This window comes from Lepisosteus platostomus, chromosome 11 (genome assembly GCF_059453375.1).
Source record: "Lepisosteus platostomus isolate fLepPlt1 chromosome 11, fLepPlt1.hap1, whole genome shotgun sequence".
In the NCBI taxonomy this organism is placed as follows: domain Eukaryota; kingdom Metazoa; phylum Chordata; class Actinopteri; order Semionotiformes; family Lepisosteidae; genus Lepisosteus; species Lepisosteus platostomus.
The window spans coordinates 32573356-32598250 of NC_142621.1; the positions used below are offsets into that span (position 1 = coordinate 32573356).

General features: G+C 46.3%; 3 protein-coding genes across 21 annotated transcripts in view; 1 reads left to right on the forward strand and 2 right to left on the reverse strand.

Moving 5' to 3' along the window:
• Positions 1 to 691: 691 nt before the first annotated feature.
• Positions 692 to 7758, reverse strand: LOC148652471 (flavin-containing monooxygenase 5-like). The gene is made up of 9 exons (XM_088599209.1): positions 7345 to 7758; positions 6449 to 6585; positions 5801 to 5989; positions 5024 to 5186; positions 4036 to 4178; positions 3188 to 3384; positions 2412 to 2770; positions 1705 to 1777; positions 692 to 1630 (listed from the first exon to the last, which is right to left on the reverse strand). The coding sequence occupies exons 2-9, from the start codon at positions 6578 to 6580 to the stop codon at positions 1192 to 1194; spliced, it is 1695 nt and encodes a 564-aa protein (XP_088455335.1). The 5' UTR covers positions 6581 to 6585; positions 7345 to 7758; the 3' UTR covers positions 692 to 1191.
• Positions 7759 to 9681: 1923 nt separating this feature from the next.
• Positions 9682 to 18528, reverse strand: LOC148652472 (flavin-containing monooxygenase 5-like). 2 transcript variants are annotated; one of them, XM_088599219.1, is made up of 9 exons: positions 17751 to 18528; positions 14931 to 15067; positions 14454 to 14642; positions 14056 to 14221; positions 13423 to 13565; positions 13004 to 13200; positions 12381 to 12736; positions 11300 to 11372; positions 9682 to 10634 (listed from the first exon to the last, which is right to left on the reverse strand). In XM_088599219.1, the coding sequence occupies exons 2-9, from the start codon at positions 15060 to 15062 to the stop codon at positions 10196 to 10198; spliced, it is 1695 nt and encodes a 564-aa protein (XP_088455345.1). In that variant the 5' UTR covers positions 15063 to 15067; positions 17751 to 18528; the 3' UTR covers positions 9682 to 10195. The 2 variants fall into 2 exon arrangements, with proteins under 2 accessions (XP_088455345.1, XP_088455344.1); XM_088599218.1 differs by lacking the exon at positions 17751 to 18528 and adding an exon at positions 17558 to 17729.
• A 2331-nt stretch (positions 18529 to 20859) lies between these two features.
• The window catches only part of prrc2c (proline-rich coiled-coil 2C), a 37896-nt gene continuing 33860 nt past the window's right edge, over positions 20860 to 24895 (forward strand). For 14 of the 18 annotated variants that reach the window (XM_088599221.1, XM_088599236.1, XM_088599232.1 and 11 more), the window contains exon 1: positions 20860 to 21251. The gene's annotated coding sequence lies outside the window, so the exon portion shown is untranslated. Of the gene's footprint in view, positions 21273 to 24895 lie in introns of all 18 variants that reach the window. The other 4 variants (XM_088599229.1, XM_088599231.1, XM_088599238.1 and 1 more) reach the window with 2 other exon arrangements.

Genomic DNA, 24895 nt, shown 5'->3' on the forward strand with positions numbered 1-24895 from the left:
TAAAAAGAGAAAACGCTTTGTGATCCTCTCGGATGACCAGCAATACAACAGATGTAAGAATTACTGATATCTGCCTTTTTCCACAGGAAACTACAAGACATCTCTCTTTCCTACCATTGATGTTGGCACAGGCCCAGAGTGCAGGAGCTTCCAGGTGAGGACCAGAGCACACGGTGAGCAATCGCTAATTGTGTTAATTGCCCTTGAAGGCACATTTCTGAACGTGCAGAGTGTAACAGACACCTGAACAAAACTGACCCTCAAACGCTCTGAGAACCCTTACAAGACAGCAGGGTTAACAGAGGGGCAAACAGATACAGAGTTAAAGTTGGACTAATTGAAAAGTCTATGGATTACACACTACCTACTGTCATGTGATGCACGCTGTGAAGCTGTACCGGTAAAACATGTTCTTAACCTTTAGAGACGGCATTTTTTATAGATCATTCATCTCCATACATTAGAGTCATTCCAAAGGCACACGTTTGCTCAACTATGATTTTTATACAGGCTGCTTTTTTTTGCAATTCAGTGAAACCCGCTTGTAAGAAGAATGTAAGGGGAGACTGGGCTCTGCACCCCAGGGGTCACCAGTCTGAGCCTGTCTGAACTGGGGGAAGATGACTGTCCAGGCACTGACAGTTTCTGATCTAAGCTAGTTTACGTTAGGACATTTTCACACAACATGGCCTTTTCACTTCTATAAGAAGAAGCAGTGTGGCTTTATTTTATAGAGAAGGGCAGGAACAATAAAATCAATCTGTTAACATGGGATTGTATACATTAAGAGCAAATCAAAATTACTATCAAGTGTTAAGAACCTGAAAAATCATATCATTAGACACCACCATCATCAGCAATAAAGTACCATTAGAGAGCCTGTGTCATAACGACACATTCCGTTCAGATACAGGTAATTTAGGACAATTCCAAACGCGTTGTTTAGAGATATTAAAAGGCGTATATTTTTATGCTAGTAGCACTGAGAGCTCTATGTGCATTATTTACTGTTAGAAGCCCAACAGTGAGCATTGTCTTAATATGAGTCAGCACGGCCAGCAGACTCACTGCTCCACTGTGGGAAATGTAGAGGGAAGGGGTCTGTTCCCAACTTTTCACCATCATTCTCCCTCCCGTCTCTGTCCCAGCCTGGGCAGGCGAGGCTGTGGAGGACGTGGCCCCTGACGCTCGCTAAAAGGGGAGCCGCAGCCGGAGAGCCCCCAGGAAGGCAGAGGGGTCCCGCAGGAGGGCAGAGGGGTCCCGCAGGAGGGCAGAGGGGTCCCCGCGGATGTAGACGACGGCGGCAGAGAGCAGCAGGGCAGCGGCCGACACCTTGAGCGCCAGCACCAGGCCGGGGCCCCGGGGCCGGTGTGGGGCCCGGCGCGTCCTCAGCGGCTCTTCCACTCGCTCCCACTGTGTGAGGATGGCGCTGCGAGCCCCGGCCCACTGGCCCGGCCCAGACAGCCGGTACTGGTACGGGGTGCAGGGGCCCAGCAGCACACTCAGCCCCAGGCGGGGGTCCCGCAGCAGCAGCCCCATCAGGCTGGGCCGCGCCCCGATCTGTGCGGCCAGGCTGTCCAGGTAGGGGATGTAGTCCACCTGGAGGGGGCCGCGCTCTGAGCAGGTGTACCTGTGTGGGGGAACAGCAGTATTAGAACAGAGAACTGCTTCTGACTGGGTCTCGTCTCCTCACGGCAGACTTACTTTTGCTCCATTTCCCTAACTGTCTTCTCAATGTCCTCAAGCATGGTCTTCTCTGGTGGCAGCTTTACTAATCCTAGAACAAACCCATGAAAACACGCATTTATCCCTCCTTAAGAATTCCTTTCCTGCTCATGTCCTCACACTGACACAAATGTGGAGTCCAGTTTTAACAAATAAGGACGTTTACAAATGAGGCTATCCCAGCAGTCTAGCCTGTATCTCATCCAGATGTTTCTGAAAAGAAACCAGGATATCAATGCCTTTGAGGATTTTGAAAACTTGAATTGGGTCCCCTCATAATCTCCTCTATTCAAGACTAAAACTGAAATGTTTTTCTTCAGCCTGTCAGGATGCTTCATTCCCATAAGCCCTGGAATGTATCAGGCTGCTCTTTTCTGGGCAGCAGAGAAGTCCAGAGCAGCAACATCTTTTCTTTCATGTTGTGACTAAAGTTGTACAGCAAGTTGTTTTCCTGTACTTGTTTCTTTCGCCTTCTGCTGTACATTACTGTGTGGCTTCAGGTGAGATTAGTGGTGGGGTGCATAAAATGCACATTTCTGTGAAAAATTCTTAATTTCTCAGGTTTATAGAGATGTTTCACAAAGCAGCAGAAAACACTCCAGTAAGGTTAACAGCCAGATTAATGTCTTTCTTTCACACTTGAGCTACTGTTTTCAGTGCTCTGCTGCAGCCAGGCCAGGACTTACCTGCGAAGACTCTTGTAGCCCATCGTGCCTGCATCTCGGACAAGGGTATAATGGTTTCCAAGGAATTAATGCACCCCACTACAGCAAGAGTGGGGTGCTCCAGCCTGGGAGGAAAGACGTGCTTGTACAGAGCCAGTTGGAGCCCCCTCTGGTGGGAAACCAGAGAGGCAGGGAGGAAGGGGAACTCATAGCTGTAACCTGTGGCAAAGATCACAGAGTCGATCTCTGTCTCCACCGTCCCGTCCTCAAACACCAAGCTGGAGCCCCTGAACTCGCGCACGTTGGGCTTCACAACCAGCTCTCCCGAGATGATCCGGCTGGGGAGTTCGTCGTTCGTCATGGGGTTCTGCCTGTAAAAGCTACAACCGAGAGGGGAGTGCTCAAAAGTCCATCCATCTCCTAAATTTGGATTATATAAGTGGCTCTTGTATTAAGTATAAATGTTAAATTGAAGCTGGAGGAGTTAAAAAAAAGAGACATCCGCTCACTACCAGGAAGGGAGTGAAGTGGAGCAATATTACTGTGCTTAATCGTACTGTTAAGCTGAAGGCTGCTTCATTTCCATGGCTCTCGAGCAGATGAGGAAAAGATCGTGGCCTTTAAATCTGGCCTTCCGTTTTGATGTGGGCTTGTAAGTATTGCCAGCCCCTTCTTTTGAGGTTAGCTTGCTAGGGCCCCTAGTGCCACTGTGGAACTAGTTCTGAACGGTGTGAGGCTTTGAAAGATGAGTGTTTCATGTGAAAGCCAGTCCCTCTCTCTCAGGTCCAGAACTTTACCTGTGCAGGGGCTGCAGCCCGTACAGACAGTGGTCAAACCGCTGGTTCAGTTTCCTCTCCACTGCCCAGTTCATCAGGGAAGGCAGATATCTGACCAGCAGGGCGGCAAGACGTGTGGAAGACACCATGTCCTTCGGGAGTCCATTGTCTCCAAAGCGACTGGCCAACCAGGTGCCCCGGCGTGTGCTGAGATAAACCTGCACGAGGAGAAGAGAACAGACTAGCATGCTCTGTCTGCCTCTGATGAGAAAAGAGGACAGGTCACACATGAGAGGAGCCACACATCTAGCCCGAGTAGTACTTGGTAACTATTTCATCCAGACATTTCTTGAAATAAAACTGGGGTTTCAGCTTAAATCAACATGACTGGGCAGCTTGTTCCACACACCCGCTGCACTCTGAGTAAAATGTGCCTTCTGCTCTTGGTTTTAAATGCACATCCACATTGTTTGCATTCTGCGTCATGTTTCACGGTTAATTTAGAGGAAATCTTCTGGCTTGACAGTGTTGGTGCCTTTGAGGATTGTGAATAGTTGTGTCAGGTCTCCTCTGTTCCAGAACAAGCAGCACAGTATCTGTAAATGTTGCTGTATTAGGGCTGCATACAGTATCTAATGAAGGGTGAATCCATGTCATGGCTAATGAAAATAACATTGCATAGTTTAAAAACAAGCATCTCTGCAGTAGATCTTGTGTATTCGTGAAGTGTGTATATGTGTTATGTGGAGCAGGGTTTCTTCGTGCCCTTGTGTAGGAGAGAGTGTGAGGCTGTGACAGTGGTTGTTGTTGTTTCTCTGTTTTGCACTCTGTGCATGTGAGGTCTTTTCCTCAGAGAACAGAAGTCCCACCTGTTTTGCAGCTCTGCTCAGCTCCACAGCTATGTCCCCTCCCGAATTCCCAATCCCGATCACCACCACCCTCTTCCCCTGAAAGTCCTCGGGATGTCGGTATTCCCAGCTGTGCAAATACTTTCCTTTGAATGTCTCAATTCCTGTGTGACCGGAAGGAAAATGTTTCATGGCATTTGTGCACAATATAGAAATATAGAAGTTTCAAGATTTCTAGTTTCCATCAGTGCTACATGAGGAATCAAATCACCCATCCGCAGTGGAAAACATTTTGCAGGCCATTTCGGTGTCCACAGTGTTTCTGGGCATGAAAAAGGCTGCACTGTTTGCCTGCATTACAAGTGGCTGATCAGCAACAAATAGTGGAGAGCTGTGAAATGAAGGGTGAAGGAATAGTATCCTACAATCCTGCACTAGACTTCCTACAACTAATGATGTTTTTTTTCATTCATTAACAGTATGCATAAACAAAAGTGTATTGAAACATAACGCAAAAAAACATGTTTGTATTTATCACATATGACAGGTTTTCCATGCTGTGATATATATGACATATGATAATGTCAGAAATTATAGTAAAAACCAAGTAAGGCAAGTGTTATGTTATGTAGAGTACAGCTGGTTTTGAAAAGTTTTGACTGAACCCTTACTGATAGAAGATTGCACTATTCAAAAATTAACTGTTAAGTCAATTTCTGTCCTAAACTGGGTGAAAACCTAATCTGAAATAAGACAAGAACTAGAGATTTAAAGACTTTTGCAGCTCTACCGAAAATGAGCGTCAGTAGTATGGTTTGCTTCCAAGTTCAAGTGTGAAGTTCTGAACCAGGTGTACAGTCTATCTACTCCCCTGTTCATTGGTACATAGAGTATTTAGACACATCCTCCTGCTGAATGGTGTTCAGCTACAGAAATATCTATTTCCAGATATATGTGGACGTAGACAAATGGAAAAGGTGTCAAGAGAGTCTCTGTGAAAGAAGGATACCTGCAAAGTCATTCAGTGGTAGGTGTGGGTGGGTGTAGACTCCCGTACAGACCAGGACCCGGTCAAAAATGTAGACTTCCTGTCCATCTTTGCTCGCAGTAACTACCTCCCACTGTCCGGAGTGGGAAAAATCCGGGCACTGCTTCACACTGATCACATGGGTCTGAGGTACACACACACACATACAGTACAGACACAGAGGAGCCCAGTTAATTATGCTCACACCTACCCTGCACGTGAACATCTCTTGTATATTGAAAGCCTGGGTTCTGGCTGTGACAATAGATGATTCAGTAAGTATTTCTGAGTTTATCATCCCTGAAAACAAATATCCCAGGAACCTTTCCAACAACTCATCTTCGTGTTCAAGGTGTTCTACCATCCATCAGCCTTCCTTAGGGCTGCTATGGAAATCAATTGAAATGCGACATTTCTTGAAGGCACATGGTATACATGAATATTTCCTCCTGCCACTGTCCTTCATACTATATCAAGATTTCTGCTGCCGAAGAAATGGGATAGGCCATTTTTTACCTTAAGAGCACTCTTCTCTATTGATATTTGGCACTTGCAGAGTAACTCTCCCATTTTGCAGTCAAAACTGTGGGTCTCCAGGTGTCGTGAGAAATATCGATCCAGGGTGTGCAACAGTAGGGGAAAATCAGTCCTGAACATGCTGAATAAGTACAAGTAGGGAATGAACAGCCACAGCCGTGCTGCAGCTCTTTGTCACAGTGGGAAGGAAGATTGACACGAATAGTAAATTATTATTCTGACCTGGAAGCGGATGTGAGGGCGCAGCTGGAAGTGCTCAGCGTACAGGTGGAAATACTCCAGCAGGCGCGAGTTGTGCATGTAGTTGGGGAACTGTGCCGGCACAGGAAAGTCGCTATAGGACATTATCTCTTTGGAAGTGTTGACAGTGACAGACCGATATATGTTGGCCTGGCCAGCCTCAGGCTTCTCCTGAGAGATAGAGGCAATGAGAGGGTAAAGTAATTAAATTGGGCAGCGGGTCATCATTGCAATGTGTACCTTGAAAAGAGGCCAGAGAAGGCAGAAAACGTGAAATTGTGTTCTCTCCTTGAACCATTCATCTGAAGTCATCATCTTGACCTTACAGTACACAGTACCTGTAAAACTATAATTTTCTTCTGCTGAAACTGATTTTAACTGAAAAGGTTAAAAACTCCAGCCTAGACCAGCACAGTCCTAAAGTCCTAAAAATTAGCATCTTAGTACATTCAGTAGGTGAAAACATGCTGGCACTACCAAGGATAATTAACAGTATGATCAAGAAGAACTACTTAGACTACTGTCCAATTTAGAAGTTATGCACACAGTTATTTCCACTTGTTTGCTGGCAGTTGTCCTGCTGTATAACCAGTATCTCGTTCTCAGCACTGAAATAAAAGCTGTTCTCACCTTGAACCTCCACAGACCCCCGATGTCATCGCTGCTCTCGAAGCAGACTGGCTCTAGACCTTCGTCCAGACAGCACTTGATACAGGCCAGCCCAGAACACCCAGCCCCGATCACAGCAACACGACACGCCATCTCAGCTGTGCGGAGAAGACAGGGGGCCACAGAGAGGGAGGGGGGGAGTTACTCTGAATTAAGTCAAACTGCACAGACTGAGGGACACTCCTGTGAGCGGAGCACAGGTACTGTGCACATCCTGCCCTTTGATACTTCTCTGACCTGAGCCTCTCATCCAGCTGTTTCCTGAAAGCAGCCAGGGTATCGCCTTCAAGAACATGAGCTTGTTCCAGACCCCCACCACCCTTTACGTAAAGAAGCGCCTCCTTTTCTCTCTTTGGAACTGTAGTTCCCACTTGTGTCCTCTGGTTTGTGTTGTGCCGATTCTGAAGAAGACCATTGAGTTGATTTCCTCAATGCCCTTTTAAATTCTGCCTCTTTAAATGGGATTTCTAAGCATTACCTCTGTACTTTAATTCATTAGTGGGAAAATATAAATGATGCAACCAAGATGACCATAAATACGTTTTTCTTGAAGCCAAATGTTGAAAAAAAATTAAACCAGATAATACAAATATACGACACTCAAAAAACATTCTATTTCGAGTAAAACATGAGTCGCATGCTCCATTTTAGAGTTTACAAGAGGTACTTAAATGGATAAGAGAGCTTATAAATGGATAAGAAGACAAAGTTTATATATGTGTTTTTTATCATAGGCAGTTTAGGTTATTGTCACATTCCTGCTGCTCTCTTAATGCTCGACATATTCCCCATTTATAAAACATGACAAACATTAAAAGTTTATTCAGACGTATACTTCATAAGAAAATGTTTCTTACCCTCTTGATGTATTAAAACTTTGTAGAACAAGTCTTGTGTGGCACCACTTCTCTCGTCTCCTTGCCCAGACTGTTGAATGGCGGTGACTGGGTGTCTTCCTCTGATTTCCCTTTTCGCGACCTCACCGTCTCTGCTGTCCTGCCTCTAAACTCCCTGCATTTATCCTTTTCAAAAACTGTGACAGCCTCTGGTCCCTGTTAATTGGTTGCGAGTACAGTATGTAAGTCATGACCTGGCAATGAGCCTGCCAATAAGTTACACAAGCGCCCCACACCTAAAGCCAATTTCTTTTCACCACGGCTTCAATCGATTACCCCTCCCTGTCACTGCTATTACTACCCCTGTCTGAATTCATACGAGGCTTACATACTGTATGTACATCATATTACACAAAATGCTTCAAACGTAATAGAATTGACTTTAAGTATAAGTCTATACATTAGCACATTAAAAAAACTTGTTCTGTATAATTTTCATAACAAAAACCGCATTCCATTCTCTGAGGAGCCTGGGAGGGGCCATCGGGGGCCATCGCTATAACTTCTTGTTCCTGCTGATGGCTCCTCCCAGGCTCCGTATTTTCCAGCTCCGGTGTGACAACTTTCATCCCAGAGCCTGGTAAGTTGCATAGACTGCTCGGCCCATGCACTGCTGCCTAAATGAAATTAATATTCTTGCCAAACAGGAAAGTTTTGTCTGACTTTCACCGTGTAAAGTCTGAGCATACATCAGATTGAGTAGGAAACCGGTCATAAAAAAGGAAAATGTCTTACTCTGTGTACAAGAAAAGACTTGGCAATTTCTGACAAAATCCTACCTGTCTACACTGATCTCCTAAGCTACACAATGCTGGTCCTGGTCAGTACTGTACTGTTGGCCACCTAGGAAAATCAAATTACTATTGAAAGTGGTGTCAGACCAGTAGGTCTTTACCATAATTTCCAAACCAACGCCCCTGTATGATGACTGAGGTCACTGCTGTAGGAGGTGCTAGCAAGCAGATTCCTTTGAATCTGATGTGATACCAAGGTCCTGACCACTTGGACATTAAAGATCCCCTTAGCATTGCAAGAGCATGTTTGTTAACCCTAGTGTCCTAATTGAACAGGTCTTCTGGTTAAATTCTGCTCTTGGGTCTTTAATATCTAGCCTCCCCGAGATTCCCCCCTCAATTCAGCTGCTAAAGTAATGTCTTCATTACCTTATGCCACCATGTGTCACTCAGCAGAGGGTTGTACTTTAGTGGAAGAGGAAGTGTTTTGTTTAAAAAGAGAAAGCCTTTGTGATCCTCTCGGATGACCAGCAATACAACAGATGTAAGAATTACTGATATCTGCCTTTTTCCTCAGGAAACTACAAGACATCTCTCTTTCCTACCATTGATGTTGGCACAGGCCCAGAGTGCAGGAGCTTCCAGGTGAGGACCAGAGCACACGGTGAGCAATCGCTAATTGTGTTAATTGCCCTTGAAGGCACATTTCTGAACGTGCAGAGTGTAACAGACACCTGAACAAAACTGACCCTCAAACGCTCTGAGAACCATTACAAGACAGCAGGGTTAACAGAGGGGCAAACAGATACAGAGTTAAAGTTGGACTAATTGAAAAGTCTATGGATTACACACTACCTACTGTCATGTGATGCACGCTGTGAAGCTGTACCGGTAAAACATGTTCTTAACCTTTAGAGACGGCATTTTTTATAGATCATTCATCTCCATACATCAGAGTCACTCCAAAGGCACACGTTTGCTCAACTATGATTTTTATACAGGCTGCTTTTTTTGCAATTCATTGAAACCCGCTTGTGAGAAGAATGTAAGGGGAGACTGGGCTCTGCACCCCAGGGTCACCAGTCTGAGCCCGTCTGAATTGGGGGAAGATGACTGTCCAGGCACTGACAGTTTCTGATCTAAGCTAGTTTACGTTAGGACATTTTCACACAACATTACAAGAAAAGTTTTTTAGCAAACACAAGTCCATGTGCACTGCCGTTTCACACAATAAAATACAGGGAATATTCTGCTTAAAAACTCATCTTCTGTGGGTCTACCTCCAGTCTGTATGATTTGAAGCTGGCAGAGACTGAGATACTCTGAGAAACCAATAAACCAGTAGGTTGGGAAACACTGCGTTTGGTTGTGTGTGTTCCCAGAACTTCTCATGGGGACAAGACTTCATGCGTGTTAATACCAGCCTAGTGGTTCTCAGCTCTTGAAAAACCACCGTTCCTTGTGAACTCTAACTCACTCTGTGTGCAATACACAGGAATAGCACAGAATCATTTATTAAAAAAAATGAATGCAAACACAAAAAGATGAGAATGAGACTGTGGCCTTGGCCTTTTCACTTCTATAAGAAGAAGCAGTGTGGCTTTATTTTATAGAGAAGGGCAGGAACAATAAAATCAATCTGTTAACATGGTATTGTATACATTAAGAGCAAATCAAAATTACTATCAAGTGTTAAGAACCTGAAAAATCATATCATTAGACACCACCATCATCAGCAATAAAGTACCATTAGAGAGCCTGTGTCATAACGACACATTCCGTTCAGATACAGGTAATTTAGGACAATTCCAAACGCGTTGTTTAGAGATATTAAAAAGCGTATTTTTTTATGCTAGTAGCACAGAGCACCAGAGAGCTCTATGTGCATTATTTACTGTTAGAAGCCCAACAGTGACCATTGTCTTAATATGAGTCAGCACGGCCAGCAGGCTCACTGCTCCACTGTGGGAAATGTAGAGGGAAGGGGTCTGTTCCCAACTTTTCACCATCATTCTCCCTCCCGTCTCTGTCCCAGCCTGGGCAGGCGAGGCTGTGGAGGACGTGGCCCCTGACGCTCGCTAAAAGGGGAGCCGCAGCCGGAGAGCCCCCAGGAAGGCAGAGGGGTCCCGCAGGAGGGCAGAGGGGTCCCGCAGGAGGGCAGAGGGGTCCCTGCGGATGTAGACGACGGCGGCAGAGAGCAGCAGGGCAGCGGCCGACACCTTGAGCGCCAGCGCCAGGCCGGGGCCCCGGGGCCGGTGTGGGGCCCGGCGCGTCCTCAGCGGCTCTTCCACTCGCTCCCACTGCGTGAGGATGGCGCTGCGAGCCCCGGCCCACTGGCCCGGCCCAGACAGCCGGTACTGGTACGGGGTGCAGGGGCCCAGCAGCACACTCAGCCCCAGGCGGGGGTCCCGCAGCAGCAGCCCCATCAGGCTGGGCCGCGCCCCGATCTGCGCGGCCACTTCATCCATGTAGCTCATGTAGTCGACCTGGATGGTGTGTCTCTGGGAGGCCACATACCTGCACAGGGAGCACAGGAAGCACCTGGGTAAGTTCACAGGCCTCCAGCAGCAGCTGACTGCACGCAGCACAGACACACACCGAGACACACTCATTCACGACGGACAATTACAAACAGAGAGGGATGCATGCCGTGTCATCACGAAGCGCAAGAACCCTTATTGGACTGTCTACTGCAGGATCCTTCCTCTGCGGAGACATCACAATTCAATCACTGCCACGAGCATGGGTTTCCAGGATTTGGAATTTCCTGTTATTACAACAGGTGTTAGCCCTGTATCCTCGTGTTCCAGAGCAGGAGGGGAGGAGGATCAGGAGCTTCTTTTACCCTCAGATGTGTGCTGTCAGAGCCACCGTGGCCACAGCAGACTGAGCCCGCAAGGGCACAGGGAGCCAAGCAGGTCACTGTGGCGCAGGCAGCTGAGGTCACCCTAGCCAGCACCAGCTCAGAGCTCAGACTTGGCTGTGCAGATAGGAACTCTCTACGGCTTTAGCCACATGGGAACCCCAGACTCAGAAAGCCCAATGGGTTGTGGAGAGCTACCTACGACTGCGAGCAAAGCCTCCCCTGCTTCCCACATAATCACGACCACAGGACACGTCATTGGGAATAAAGTGAGGCTCTAGAGGAATGTGGAATACAGTACCCTGATGTGATATTTTACCTTTTGGCCATTTTTTCACTCTTCCTTTCAATGTCCTTCTGCATAGTGTCCGCTGGGGGAAGTTTATTTAGCCCTGTTAATCAAACGCATGATTTCAGTACTGTAGTGATACACAGGGTCCAGTGTTGTCCAGTGCAGGAAATCACTTCAGCACAGCAGGACTCCAGGAGTGTCAGAGCCACCCATCTCATGGGGTCTCATGAATGGACTGACTCGCTAATGGTGGTTCTGGCTGAGCCGAAACTTGTTTTACACCATAACTGCTTGTGTTTTTAATTCTTCTTCTTGATTCTTTTCCGGTTAGCAGTTAGGTTTTGTGCACATTGTCAAGGCTCTGCCTCAGGCAGTTATGTATATTTACTTGCTGTTAAAGAAAGTCTGTGCAGCTCAGCTATGGAAATAGTTACCTTAACAGGGGCATTACTAAAGTCCCATAGAGGTTTCTGAAACAGAAGTCACCTGGAGTTTGTCTGAGGAGTATGCACTTGAGGTGTGTGTGTGTGTGTGTGTGTGTGTGTGTGTGTGTGTGTGTGTGTGTGTGTGTGTTTCCCAGTCGGTCTCAGGTGTGTGTGTGTATGTGCGTTCTCCAGTCTGTCTCAGATGTGTGTATGTATGCGTGTTCTCCAGTGTGTACCGGGTGTGTGTGTGTGTGTGTGTGTGTGTGTGTGTTTCCCAGTCGGTCTCAGGTGTGTGTGTGTATGTGCGTTCTCCAGTCTGTCTCAGATGTGTGTATGTATGCGTGTTCTCCAGTGTGTACCGGGTGTGTGTGTGTGTGTGTGTGTGTGTGTGTGTGTGTGTGTGTGTGTGTGTGTTCTCCAGTCTGTCTCGGGTGTGTATGTATGTGTGTTCTCCAGTCTGTGTGTGCGTGTGTGCATGTGTGCGTGTGTGCGTTCTCCAGTCTGTCTCGGGTGTGTGTGTGTGTGTGTGTTCTCCAGTCTGTCTCGGGTGTGTATGTATGTGTGTTCTCCAGTCTGTCTCGGGTCTGTATGTGTGTGCGCGTGTGCGCGTGTGCGCGTGCGTGTTCTCCAGTCTGTCCCAGGTGTGTGTGTTCACGAGTCTGTGCCTGCGGGCGCAACAGTACCTTTGAAGACGCGTGTGGCCCAACGCGCCTGCATCTCAGAGATGGGCATGATGGCTCCCAGCGGCTGCACCAGGCCGATGATGGCCAGTGTGGGGCGCTCCAGAGCTGGGGGGAACACGTACTTGTAAAGGGACACCCTGTTGTCGGATACGGACACAACGGATGACGGCAGGAAGGGGAAAGAGATGCGGTATCCCGTGGCGAAAACGACGGCGTAGACGTCCTGCTCCACAGTGCCGTCCTCAAAGACGACGCTGGAGCCCCGAAACTCCCTCACGTTGGGCTTCACCGCTACGGTCCCCGACAGGATCCGGTTGGGCAGCTCGTCGTTAACTGTGGGGTGCTGACTGAACAGCCTAGGCAGGGCAGATGGGACACAGAGGGAGGAGCAGGAGGCGAGCAGGTGGGCAGAAAGAGGGGGAGAGAGCGAGCAGTTTGTCCACAAGCTGGTAAAGCCACAGAAAAACACTCACCTTTCAACACTTCACCAGATTGTTTTTCAGTTTCTGGTTAGATCTGATGCTTAGCGACGGCTGTCCTGTTTCCTATTTGCGTCTTCCCTGTGACAGGCTGGCTCAGAGAGGGGTGTGAGCTGGGCGCGAGGCTGCCAGTCCCTGGCCTACCTGTGCTTGGGCTGCAGTCCGTACAGGCTGTGGTTGAACCTCTTGTTCAGTAACCTCTCCCCCATGTTGTTGAACAGGCTAAGAGGCAGAATCCCCTGTATGATCATCAGCAGCCTGCTGAACCCCATGTCTGTGGGGATCCCGTTCCTCCCCACCCGGTCCAGGATCCACGCCCCACGGCGTGTGCTGAGGAGCGTCTGGAAAACCAGAGGGGACGCAGGGAGGGGGAGAAAAAGAAGGGAGGACAGAGACGGACAGAGGAAACAAGTAAGGAATGACTACACCTGATGTGGTACAGTACCTGTGGCGTATGGAAATATTTTCTAAGTTGCATTATTGCATGTGATCCAACTGTTAACACCAAAATGTTTAGCAGTCATTGCATCCAGGTTTCTAGGCTGAGCGGTAAGAAACCTCACCTTCTTGGTAACTCTGCTCAACTCCACTGCAATGTCCCCTCCAGAATTCCCAATTCCAATCACTACCACTTTCTTCCCTTGGAATTCAGCAGGACTCTTATAATCCCGGCTGTGAAAGTACTTCCCTGTAAAGGTTTCAATCCCTGCAACAGACATGGGGAGGGGTTAAATGCAGTTCTGGAGCTACCTAATTATTCAGCTGTACTTTAAACCAGGACCCTACATTTCATCTCCACTCCCCCAGGAGTCCTCAAAAAAAATCTAACACTGATCCCAAACTTCAACCTCAGTAAAAAATAACTTACCTTTGTAACTACTTTTCCCTTTGATACGTTATCTTCATGCTCTGTTAAAGATATACCAAGTTCACCTCCATGTAAAACTGCTGGCAGCAAAACCTCAGGTTCCCCAGATAAGACATTACCAGTCCACCAGACAGCAAAAGAGCTCAGTATGTTTTGTGATAAAATTGCGCTGAACAAAATGTTCAAGTTTAGAGAGTGTACTATTACACTCTTAAAGCTGTGTTCTGTCAGCTTTGATTTCCCTTGTACTTTGTAACACTGTTCATGTTTAGGCCATCAGACAACTGTACTTCTGCAGCACATGGAGGAAAGGAGAGGATAGGGTCACCTGGGAAATCTGTGAGAGGCAGGTTCGGGTGGACATGATGTCCTGTGCAGACCAGCACCCCATCGAAGATGGAGCTCCTTTCCCGTCCATCTTTGTTTACAGTCACCACATCCCACTGCCCTGAGCGAGAGAAATCCGGGCGCTGCTTCACACTTTTCACACGGGTCTAATACAAACGCAAAGGAGAGGGAACACTGCTCATGTCATCGACCTTGCAATTTGTTAAAAGAAACAATTTCAGGTAATCTAGTTTTAGAACCTTAATCAAATTCCTCTATGTCGTTGAACTTAAAGGACAGGAGAAAATAGCTCTACTGCCTTTGAAAATAGTATTTGGAAAGGTGAACATACGGCTCATGGGGAGAGCACTCCAGCTTCCTCGATGTGCGACCTCTCACCTGGAAGCGGATGTGAGGGAGCAGCTGGAAGTGCTCGGCGTACATGCAGAAATAGTCCATGATGAGTGAGTTGTGCATGTAGTTGGGGAAGTGGGCAGGGATGGGGAAATCGCTGAAGCACATCATCTCTTTGGAAGTGTTGATGATGACGGAACGGTATATACTGGCACGGTCGGGCTCTGGATTCTCCTGAGAACGATATAGGAACAGGGGGGAAATGGAGTAGATTTAGTCAAATTACAAAGCCTTCTGCAATCTACTGAAGTGCTTTATTGCCAAGATTGCCGAGTTTGATTTTCCAGAAGTAAGAAAAAGCATAATCTCTGTTACGGTTGACTCATATTCTGGGTGCACATTCATTAGATGAACACATCTGCAAACACACACTGTAGAGTGTCCTGATAACTGTGCAGACCGAGTTCTTTCCAGGTACATAGAATCTGTTCAGCAGTGAATGTTGGAGGAACCTTAACATACCTTGAATCTCCACAGACCCCCAATGTCATCGCTGCTCTCGAAGCAGACTGGCTCCAGACCTTCGTCCAGACAGCACTTGATACAGGCCAGCCCAGAACTGCCCCCACCTATTATAGCAATGCGGCGTGCCATGGTGACTACAGAGAGAGCACAGACAAGGTAACTGGCTTTTCATCAGCTGAAGCAGGTGGAGAGCTTTTGACATGTGACACAGGACCAATGAGTCAATTAACCCCCCATGGTTAGGGGTGGTCCTGTGGTCTCTTGGTGTAATTAAAGAAGCTTGGCCTGCTTATGCCAGCAGACAGGCAGAATAGTATTTCTCAACAGTCAGGGATTTTATAACTAACAATAATTTGCAATAAATGCACTAATATGCCATTATGTGGAATGTGTATAGCCTTATATAATCAATCGGGGTCTTAAATTGTTTGGTTTCTCTGATCACTTCTTTCTCTTACATATTAAATGGATTTTCAAATAAGTTTTTCCTCATAAGTAAAGCAGAAGTTCACGTATATACCTTGGTCTTGACTTACAAGGAAGCGCTTATATACCCAGTTGTGCAGTTTTCCCAAGATCCACCTGAGAGGGAGGAGCCATTGGAGACCTGCTCTGTGGCTCCAGAAGGGGAGGAGCCACAGGCGACACACTCTGTCTCCAAAAGGGGTGGAGCCATAGGCATCCTGCCAAGTGTCTCCACAAGGGGAGGGGCCACAGGCATCCTGCCAAGTGTCTCCACAAGGGGAGGGGCCACAGGCATCCTGCCCAGTGTCTCCACAAGGGAAAGAGCCACAGGCGACACACTCTTTGTCTCCAAAAGGGGAGGGGCCACAGGCATCCTGCCCAGTGTCTCCAGAAGGGGAGGAGCCACAGGTGACACACTCTTTGTCTCCAAAAGGGGTGGAGCCACAGGCATCCTGCCCAGTGTCTCCAGAAGGGGAGGAACAACTGGAAAGTTTAAGAGGAATGCAGATATAAGAGGATATGTAGTGGATTGCCTGCTTGAAATATGTACTTTTTAGCCAGCAGCCATAGCACTCTGCAATTCACAACTGGCAACCCAGTGAAGCTAAGCAGGTGTGAGCCTGGTCAGTACCTGGATGGGAGACCTCCTGGGAAAAACTAAGGTTGCTGCTGGAAGAGGTGTTAGTGGGGCCAGCAGGGGATGCCCACCCTGCAGTCCATGTGGGTCCTAATGCTTCTGTAGAGTGATGGGGACACTATACTATAAACAGGCGCCATCCTTCAGATGAGACATAAAACCGAGGCCCTGACTCTCTGTGGTCATTAAAAATCCCAGGGTTCTTCTCGAAAAGAGTAGGGGTGTAACCCCAGCGTCCTGGCTTCCTAATAATCCCCATCTATGAATTGGCTTCATTACTCTCTGCTCTCCTCCCCACTGAAAGCTGATGTGTTTAGTGTTCTCGTGCACTATGGCAGCCCATGGATGCTGCACATTGGTGGTGGTGGAGGGGAGTCCCCATTACCTGTAAAGCACTTTAATAATAATTATTATTATAATTAACTTTAATAGACGAATAAAGAAAACAACTCAAAAACTGTTTACTATAAATGGTTTAGTTATTGTAGGTTAACTGTATGATCGCTAATGGAATGACTAATTGATTGCCATATGGAGACTGGTTACATATGAAGTGTGCTTACAGTTCACAGTTTATTGGTAGACCAGACTGCTGGACATAGTATCTGTGAGCTGGGAATGCTTGGGCAAAGGATAAAGGAGAATGGTTTGAGATGTCTTTTTGTGGAAACAAGATAGCCGTCCCAGCCTGGAGAGAATTACCTACTGCAATCAATCTAATGAAGCCAGTAATCACTCCCACATCTGTTACTTTCTCTGGTTTAATGTGTGAAGATTCCCACAGCCAGTCCACCACAAATGCCAATTTTACCCAGTTGCTTTAATGAAATAATATGAGATTATTTTCAGTAATACTAATATAAATATTAATAATCAAAACGTTTCTACTCAGGAACCTGCCACATAATTGTCTTGAAACTTGACAAACATAATTGACAGCCTAACCTGCTTCAAAATATACAAAGTATAAGCTGCTAAATTTTAATTGTGGGGAAACTTTTAAAAGGTTTATAATCACTTCTGTTCAGCCTGTGAACTCAGGCTTTGAACTCAAATTATTGATTCATGGTTGAACTTTGAACAACGCACGTTCTTTCATAAAATAAGATTCTTGCCTGATCTACTTTCTTTTTAAAAAAATAGAAATTCTTACTAGTCAAGGACATTATTTGAAATTTCTTCAACCCCATCGCTGACAAGACCCCAAGAAAGTCTTGCAATGCATAAACTATAGCACTGTAAGACAGCCACACTAAGAGAGCCATGGCCATCTATCCAAATTACAGAAATTAAAGACTTCCCACACTTCAGAAACAAATCAGCTCTAAAACTGGCATTCCTTTCAAACAACAGTATTCGTAAAATCATCACTGTGTTAAATGTAAAAAAAAAACATCCTTGTGTAAGCTATCAGGCTGGTTTGTAAAATCTTCCCGAGAGCTATGTTATTCATGCATTATGGTACTGACGAGCTGTCCCTAAGCGTTTTAAAGCAATATATACAGTACACATAGTCATTTACCAGGTAGACGAAGAGCTTGCGAAGACATATTCAATATCCTTTTTTACTGGCAATGGAAAATGTCCATACTGCACAAATCCAGTGTGAAAGATGACTAGGGTCATTCTTATTGAACCTATCTCAAACAATCTAATGATTACTAAGAAGAATCGAGAATGAATATTGTACTAATTTGCTATGCTTAGTTGTTTACCGTTCCTGGGAAAACGCCAGCGCCTCCGGGGTTTCCTTCCTCTGTGGCTCTGGAGATTCAAAAATCGCTGCCGAGGGCTCAGCAAGCTGGACTGGACCCGGAAAGGGCGAGGGCTGTTGATACTTCGCACATAAGACCAAACCGTGCCAAGTGACAAAAAGCGCTCATCTTACTCGATACTTTCCCCCACGTCCGTTTACCGCTAGTAACCAGGATAATGGTTAAGCGGATCCGAAACCCGCACAGCGGTTTAACATAGTTCAAGCGCTGGTACTGTATTCAGTGTTTCCGGTATAGTATCAGAAGCAGGTGAAAGTCGAGCTGTTCAGCTCAATTCCGAAGCTACTTTTTCTTTAGAGCTGTTGAAGCGTGTGTTTTTTGGCCAGGTCCCGAATATCGGTGCAGAGCAACTCTACTTCCTGGGTCCAGTCGCCCCGTACGGAACTGCTTAAACTCCAGCCCTGTCAGTAATCGGAACCACGTCCGCGATATCCACCCTACACGACCACTCCGCTTAACTACAGGAATAATCACGACGGTTTCACGGTTGTAGGCGCACCTAATCAACAGGCACGCAAAACATTTTGGTTAGGTACGCAATTTGCAATTTATAACATAGTGTCCATTTAAACGTCCACGGTTTAAATGGTAATTTGCTACTGTCAAGAAAGGCCTTCTAGGTAGTGCGTTATGTTAAAGCCTGTAAACTTAAAAAAACTTCCGCATTCAATTACTTCAACGTGCTTCACGTTACCATGGATATAGGGAATGTTCGCTCTCTGTGAACTCGTTGTACATTTAATAAAGACCGCGACGTAGCTTTCTATACGTCTCATTTAACCGTTTACCGCCACCTAGTGAAAATCGTTGCAGGTGTTGTGTTTTATGCAGGGCCTGACGTAGATGGTCATTGTGTTGCGGATATTCATACCACTGGGATGCATACATTCTGTAGCGCCCTCGCCCGGTGGTGAGGAGGAAGCGCACCTAGGCACGCGGTACCTCGAAGCAGGCTTGGAGTTGTAGTCGGCGGAGTCTGAGGGTCAGCACGATCACCAGCAGCTGACCCTGCTTATGTAAATAGTGTTATATTAGTGTTAATTACAGCTTAATTTAATAGGATATATGTGTTAAATAGGCAACCATCTAAATTTCATTAAAAAAGTAGTTATTATAAGGTACAGGTTTCGTATGCATTGGTGTCTTGATGTCCAAATCTACAAATCTTTCACCTTCCGCTCACAAATATAAGCCCCGTTCAGAAATGAACATGATGATTTACTTGTGCTCTGTAAGGCTGGACAGGAAACTCCGACACTTGTAATTGTCAACAGTATAAATACTATACAAAGTTATTTTGGATAGACTGCAAAACATTTTAAGCGTTTAAATGTACATTTAGATGTACTAAATGTTAGGTTTTATGGAGTCTGATATTATTTCACTCTTTGCAATATGTAATACGGAAAAAGAACATTTACTTAAAATAAGTCTGGTAGTAATACTGGGTAGATATCTATGAAAGCCCGTTTCCGCCAGGGAGTAAAAAAATGCGCTATGGTATCTCGCAATTGCAACTTTGTATCTCAGAATTCCGACTTTATATCTCTCCATAGGATATCACATTTACACAACACATTGGTCTGATGCTGCTCCCTTCTTTAATGCTTATGAGATGGAAATGCAATATGACTTGAAAAATTACAAAGCCCAAAACACAAGGGATGTATGTAAAAGCTTTAACTCGTTGTGGTCCTGCGGTGTTAAACGTGTGAAGCAGAGGGCTACGCCTCGGTGTCAGCGCCTGGATGACCCTCCGCGGCGGCAGAGAGGCGGGGGAAGGAACGTCTCTATGGATCTGTGCAGGGAGGGGCTGTCGGGAGACACAAGCCTGAAATAGACTCTTCCCCAGCACTGCGTTTAAAACACACACCGTAGGTCCTGCTAAAAACAAAATGCGGAATCCAATCTATATTCTTTGCTTATTCTAGCGTAAAATAATCAATAATATGCTCCGACACACTTCATATATGCTGGAAAATACTCTTGTCTCATGAGATATATATGGGCTTCTGTTGAAAATACGTTTTATAGATAATGTACCTACGTTAGCTGCAATTATATTCTGTATTTTTTATAGTTAATTTGTTTTTTAATTTTTTATTAAATGTCTAAAGAATTTACAAATACAAATAAAACTAGAGGAACGGAAACAGGTAAAAGAGAAAAAAACAGAAAAACATAAAAAGAATTAGCTGCCCGAGGTAATGGGGTAAATTATATTTTTTACATACAGTATATCAAATATTTTCCTTGCTTTGGCATTTTTCAATTTTTTATAGAATTTAAATATTTTTTTAACTCCATCTCAAAAGTACTATAAAGGGAGTAATAATAATAAAAAAACTTTATTTTATATAGCACCTTTAAAGGTGGCTTCTCAAAGCGCTTTAAAAAGGCGGTAGCAAGTGGTGAAGGTATTATTGGACCATTTTGATTTATGAATATGAAATTTACCCAGAATTACTAAAAATGTATTATACTTCTTCCAAATTTCCTCTTACACATACAACAAAATATCAAAGTCCTTAAATCTACAAACACCTTTAAATGCCTGGAAACAAAACTCTGCAAGTCCGTCCAAAACAACTTCACATACACCTAACAAATAAATGCACCTAAGATTCTCCTCCAGCCCGACAATATATATTCAGTATTTATGTGGTCTGAGCACGTTTTGCTTTCGTCTTAAAATTGGTACATAAAACAGAGAAAAGCTGTGATTGCACATTTGTGCATGTCATAACCTCTTGGCTTGTGATTAATTAAGGTGTTCCAACACGTGGCAGGAGAAATGAAATGCAAAGTTCTAAATCAAAGAAAGGATTATAGAATAACGCTTAACCGTGAAGTGTTAGTGCAGCCCTGTGATTTATCCTGCTCTGTTCCACTCTGTATCCTAAACGCCAGGGTGCTGTAATTAAGACTGTCCGCACAGTCTCGCGTGTCTTCTGCGGCACACCGACCGCGGCACTTCTCTGATTGGCTGGGAGGGCCCAGGAGGGAGGGGAGATTTCGGACGTTCCCTGACGTCTGGACGGAATGACGTCAGACGCCGTGGATTGGCGGTCTGCCATCTTTGATTGTGCTATAGGCCGCGGCGCGAGCTAGGCCCGTGTGAGCAACAGCAGCTCGGTCTCTCCCACGAGATTGCTCGAGACGCTCTAATCCTTTGGCGAGAACCGGGAGGCGAGGCGCAGGGGCAGACCGTCACCGTCCGCTCCACGGCGGACAAGCACACAGAGGAAGAGGGACTCGGCGAGAGAGAGAGAGAGGGGCGCAGACACAGCAACGGCAGCAACACAGGGCCCCAAAGGCAGTGAAAGGAGCCCGCAGCTTCTATTGTAACCTGCCGGCCGCACTGACTGGGAGAGCGGGCCGAGACTCGACGCTCGGACCGTGTGCAGCGGGAGAGGCGAGCGCAGGGACCGGCGGAGACAGGTGGGGGAGACCGGAGCTCGGGTAGGCCCGCCGGGGGTGTGTGGTTCAGAGAGGCTGCAGAGGTCCCCGGTGCTGGAGCGTACAGACAGAGGAGACAGGGGAGACCTTGTGCCTGCGGGAGAGGGGAAGGTGGATGTGCTCTTGTGCGGTTAGAGAGGAGGAAACGGATAAGGCGAGATTAAAACCGGTCCTATTTGGGTTATGCGAGACGGGCTGAGTCGGAGGCGTTTTTAGTGGAGGGAAAAAATGGCAGGGTTTTTTTTTTGGGAAAAGCGTGCTCGTCCAGTCAGCTGCTTTGGCCGCCCGGCCCGTGTTGACGCATCCTGCCTGCTGGAGACGAAGTGAAATTTTTCAGAAGCTGCTGGCCGGCCTCGTCTCGCCGGCGGGGACAGAGCCCTATTGTGGTGCTCGCCCGGCGGTGCCAGCTAACCACTGAACCATTACACGCGAGGAAGGGCACCCGGCACCGCTGGGGTGATGCACGGTTATTTCAGGGCGGCTTTGGGAAAAGAGCACTACGGATGACGATGAGCATGGAGATTAAGACATGACGTTGCTCCAGCTTCTTATCTATCGGGGGGTACATTGATTTTCGGTGCAATCAGGCCACGGGCGAAAGTCTTCGGTTTCTGTTGCTTAGATACTTTCACTATCCCTGCCTCCCCGTCTTGTTCCGTAATGCCGCTGTCTAGCTGGTGCTGCCCGGAAGGACAGTCTGTGTGACTCACGACGCGGTCGGTCGTTACGGCCCTTTGTGATAAAAAAAAAAGCAGCAGCAATGTATTATTTCGTCCATTTCCGCCAGCCAGACTGCCATTGATTCTGTCTGAGGGGGAGGTGGGGTTGTCGATCTGTCCCGTTCGCCCCCTTTTCCTGTTTTTTTTTTGCGCCACACACATGGAGCGGCATTGCACCGATGTCGGGGTGACGGCTGTAAACCCTGGCCCGAAAGCCGTGGTCAGAGCGGACGGCGAGAGAAGGGCTTCTCGCTCCACCTGAGCGACAGACAGGGGCGTGGAGTCTGCTGCTCAGACGGCATGGGCGTGTAGCAAAGAGCCACCTGGCCCGGCGCTGAGCCCAGGAGCCAAGCGCGGGGAGCTCACGGGCTGTGCGTCCCCTTGACATTTCGCCATTGAGCATCGCACCTGCTGGGGTCCGTTCGCCCTCTCCTCTTGCCTTGACACCTTCACAAACTCATGGAGTGTGCAAGAAGCTATTTTTTAGTTCTTGTTTTTTTTAGACCCAAGAATAGGCATGTCCTTATCGTAGAAGGAAATGGGTCTTCTATAATAGTTTGAGGTCTAGGCTCCAACGGACTGGTAAATTGTTTCTTTTCAAACTGTTTTTTTTGCAGGCAACATGGTAAATGACCAATGGGAGTAGTTCTGTGCTGCCTTTTTACGGACTAATAGATGACATGGGAAGCCTTAGGTTTTGCAGTAACTTGAACTCATTTTGATCCTTATTCTAATCTAGAAGATTTTATTTTAGATTCCCGTGGCATTTATCAGATTAAGAGGTGCGAGTCGCTGAAGAGCAGCCACAGGGTTTTGAGTTCAGTCCCTGAATGCTCAGAGCTGGTGGAGCTTTTGATGATAATGTACGGGTAGAATAGGAGTCTTTTAGCAATGGGGAGGACTGTGATCCTCACATCATATAGCACACTCAATTCTAAGTGAAGATCTTAGAATTTCAGCTCAGAATGTATTCCTAGTTGTGGGAGTATGTGTGTTTCAGTGCCTGAAGTAGAATTTGAAACGAAGGGGCTCGAGCACAGTGGGAAGATGGTTTTATGTCTAGAGCTTTGACCAGAACCTAGGTAAATACAGTGCCTTGCGAAAGTATTCGGCCCCCTTGAACTTTTCAACCTTTTGCCACATTTCAGGCTTCCAACATAAAGATATAAATTTTTTATTTTATGTGAAGAATCACCAACAAGTGGGACACAATTGTGAAGTGGAACGAAATCTATTGGATTTTTGAAACTTTTTTAACTAATAAAAAAATGAAAAGTGGGGCGTGCAAAATTATTCGGCCCCCTTGCGTTAATACTTTGTAGAGCCACCTTTTGCTGCGATTACAGCTGCAAGTCGCTTGGGGTATGTCTCTATCAGTTTTGCACATCGAGAGACTGAAATTCTTGCCCATTCTTCCTTGCAAAACAGCTCGAGCTCAGTGAGGTTGGATGGAGAGCGTTTGTGAACAGCAGTTTTCAGCTCTTTCCACAGATTCTCGATTGGATTCAGGTCTGGACTTTGACTTGGCCATTCAAACACCTGGATACGTTTATTTGTGAACCATTCCTTTGTAGATTTTGCTGTAAATAAATAAATCTCCGTCCCAGTTTCAGGTCTTTTGCAGACTCCAACAGGTTTTCATCCAGAATGGTCCTGTATTTGGCTGCATCCATCTTCCCCTCAATTTTAACCATCTTCCCTGTCCCTGCTGAAGAAAAGCAGGCCCAAACCATGATGCTGCCACCACCATGTTTGACAGTGGGGATGGTGTGTTGAGGGTGATGAGCTGTGTTGCTTTTACGCCAAACATATCGTTTTGCATTGTGGCCAAAAAGTTCGATTTTGGTTTCATCTGACCAGAGCACCTTCTTCCACATGTTTGGGGTGTCTCCCAGGTGGCTTGTGGCAAACTTTAGACGAGACTTTTTATGGATATCTTTGAGAAATGGCTTTCTTCTTGCCACTCTTCCATAAAGGCCAGATTTGTGCAGTGTAAGACTGATTGTTGTCCTATGGACAGACTCTCCCACCTCAGCTGTAGTTCTCTGCAGTTCATCCAGAGTGATCATGGGCCTCTTGGCTGCATCTCTGATCAGTCTTCTCCTTGTCTGAGCTGAAAGTTTAGAGGGACGGCCAGGTCTTGGTAGATTTGCAGTGGTCTGATACTCCTTCCATTTCAAGATGATCGCTTGCACAGTGCTCCTTGGGATGTTTGAAGCTTGGGAAATCTTTTTGTATCCAAATCCGGCTTTAAACTTCTCCACAACAGTATTACGGACCTGCCTGGTGTGTTCCTTGGTCTTCATGATGCTCTCTGCGCTTTCAACAGAACCTTGAGACTATCACAGAGCAGGTGCATTTATACAGAGACTTGATTACACACAGATGGATTCTATTTATCACCATCAGTCATTTAGGACAACATTGGATCATTCAGAGATCCTCGCTGAACTTCTGGAGTGAGTTTGCTGCACTGAAAGTAAAGGGGCCGAATAATTTTGCACGCCCCACTTTTCATTTTTTTATTAGTTAAAGTTTCAAAAATCCAATAGATTTCGTTCCACTTCACAATTGTGTCCCACTTGTTGGTGATTCTTCACATAAAATAAAAAATTTATATCTTTATGTTTGAAGCCTGAAATGTGGCAAAAGGTTGAAAAGTTCAAGGGGGCCGAATACTTTCGCAAGGCACTGTATATTGCACTTATTTGCAGTGGGAGGCTCTTGGTTAGAACCTTGTTGCCTCAAGATGCTGAGTTTTGGAGTGTATTTTGAATCCAACTCGTATGACACAAATGCATTCGTCTTACATGTATGTTTTAAGTAGTATCCTTCGAGAGGCTCTTGACACTTACTGTCTGTCCAGCTTCATCGCTCCCAAGATGAGAGTACAAGATGCAGTGGTGT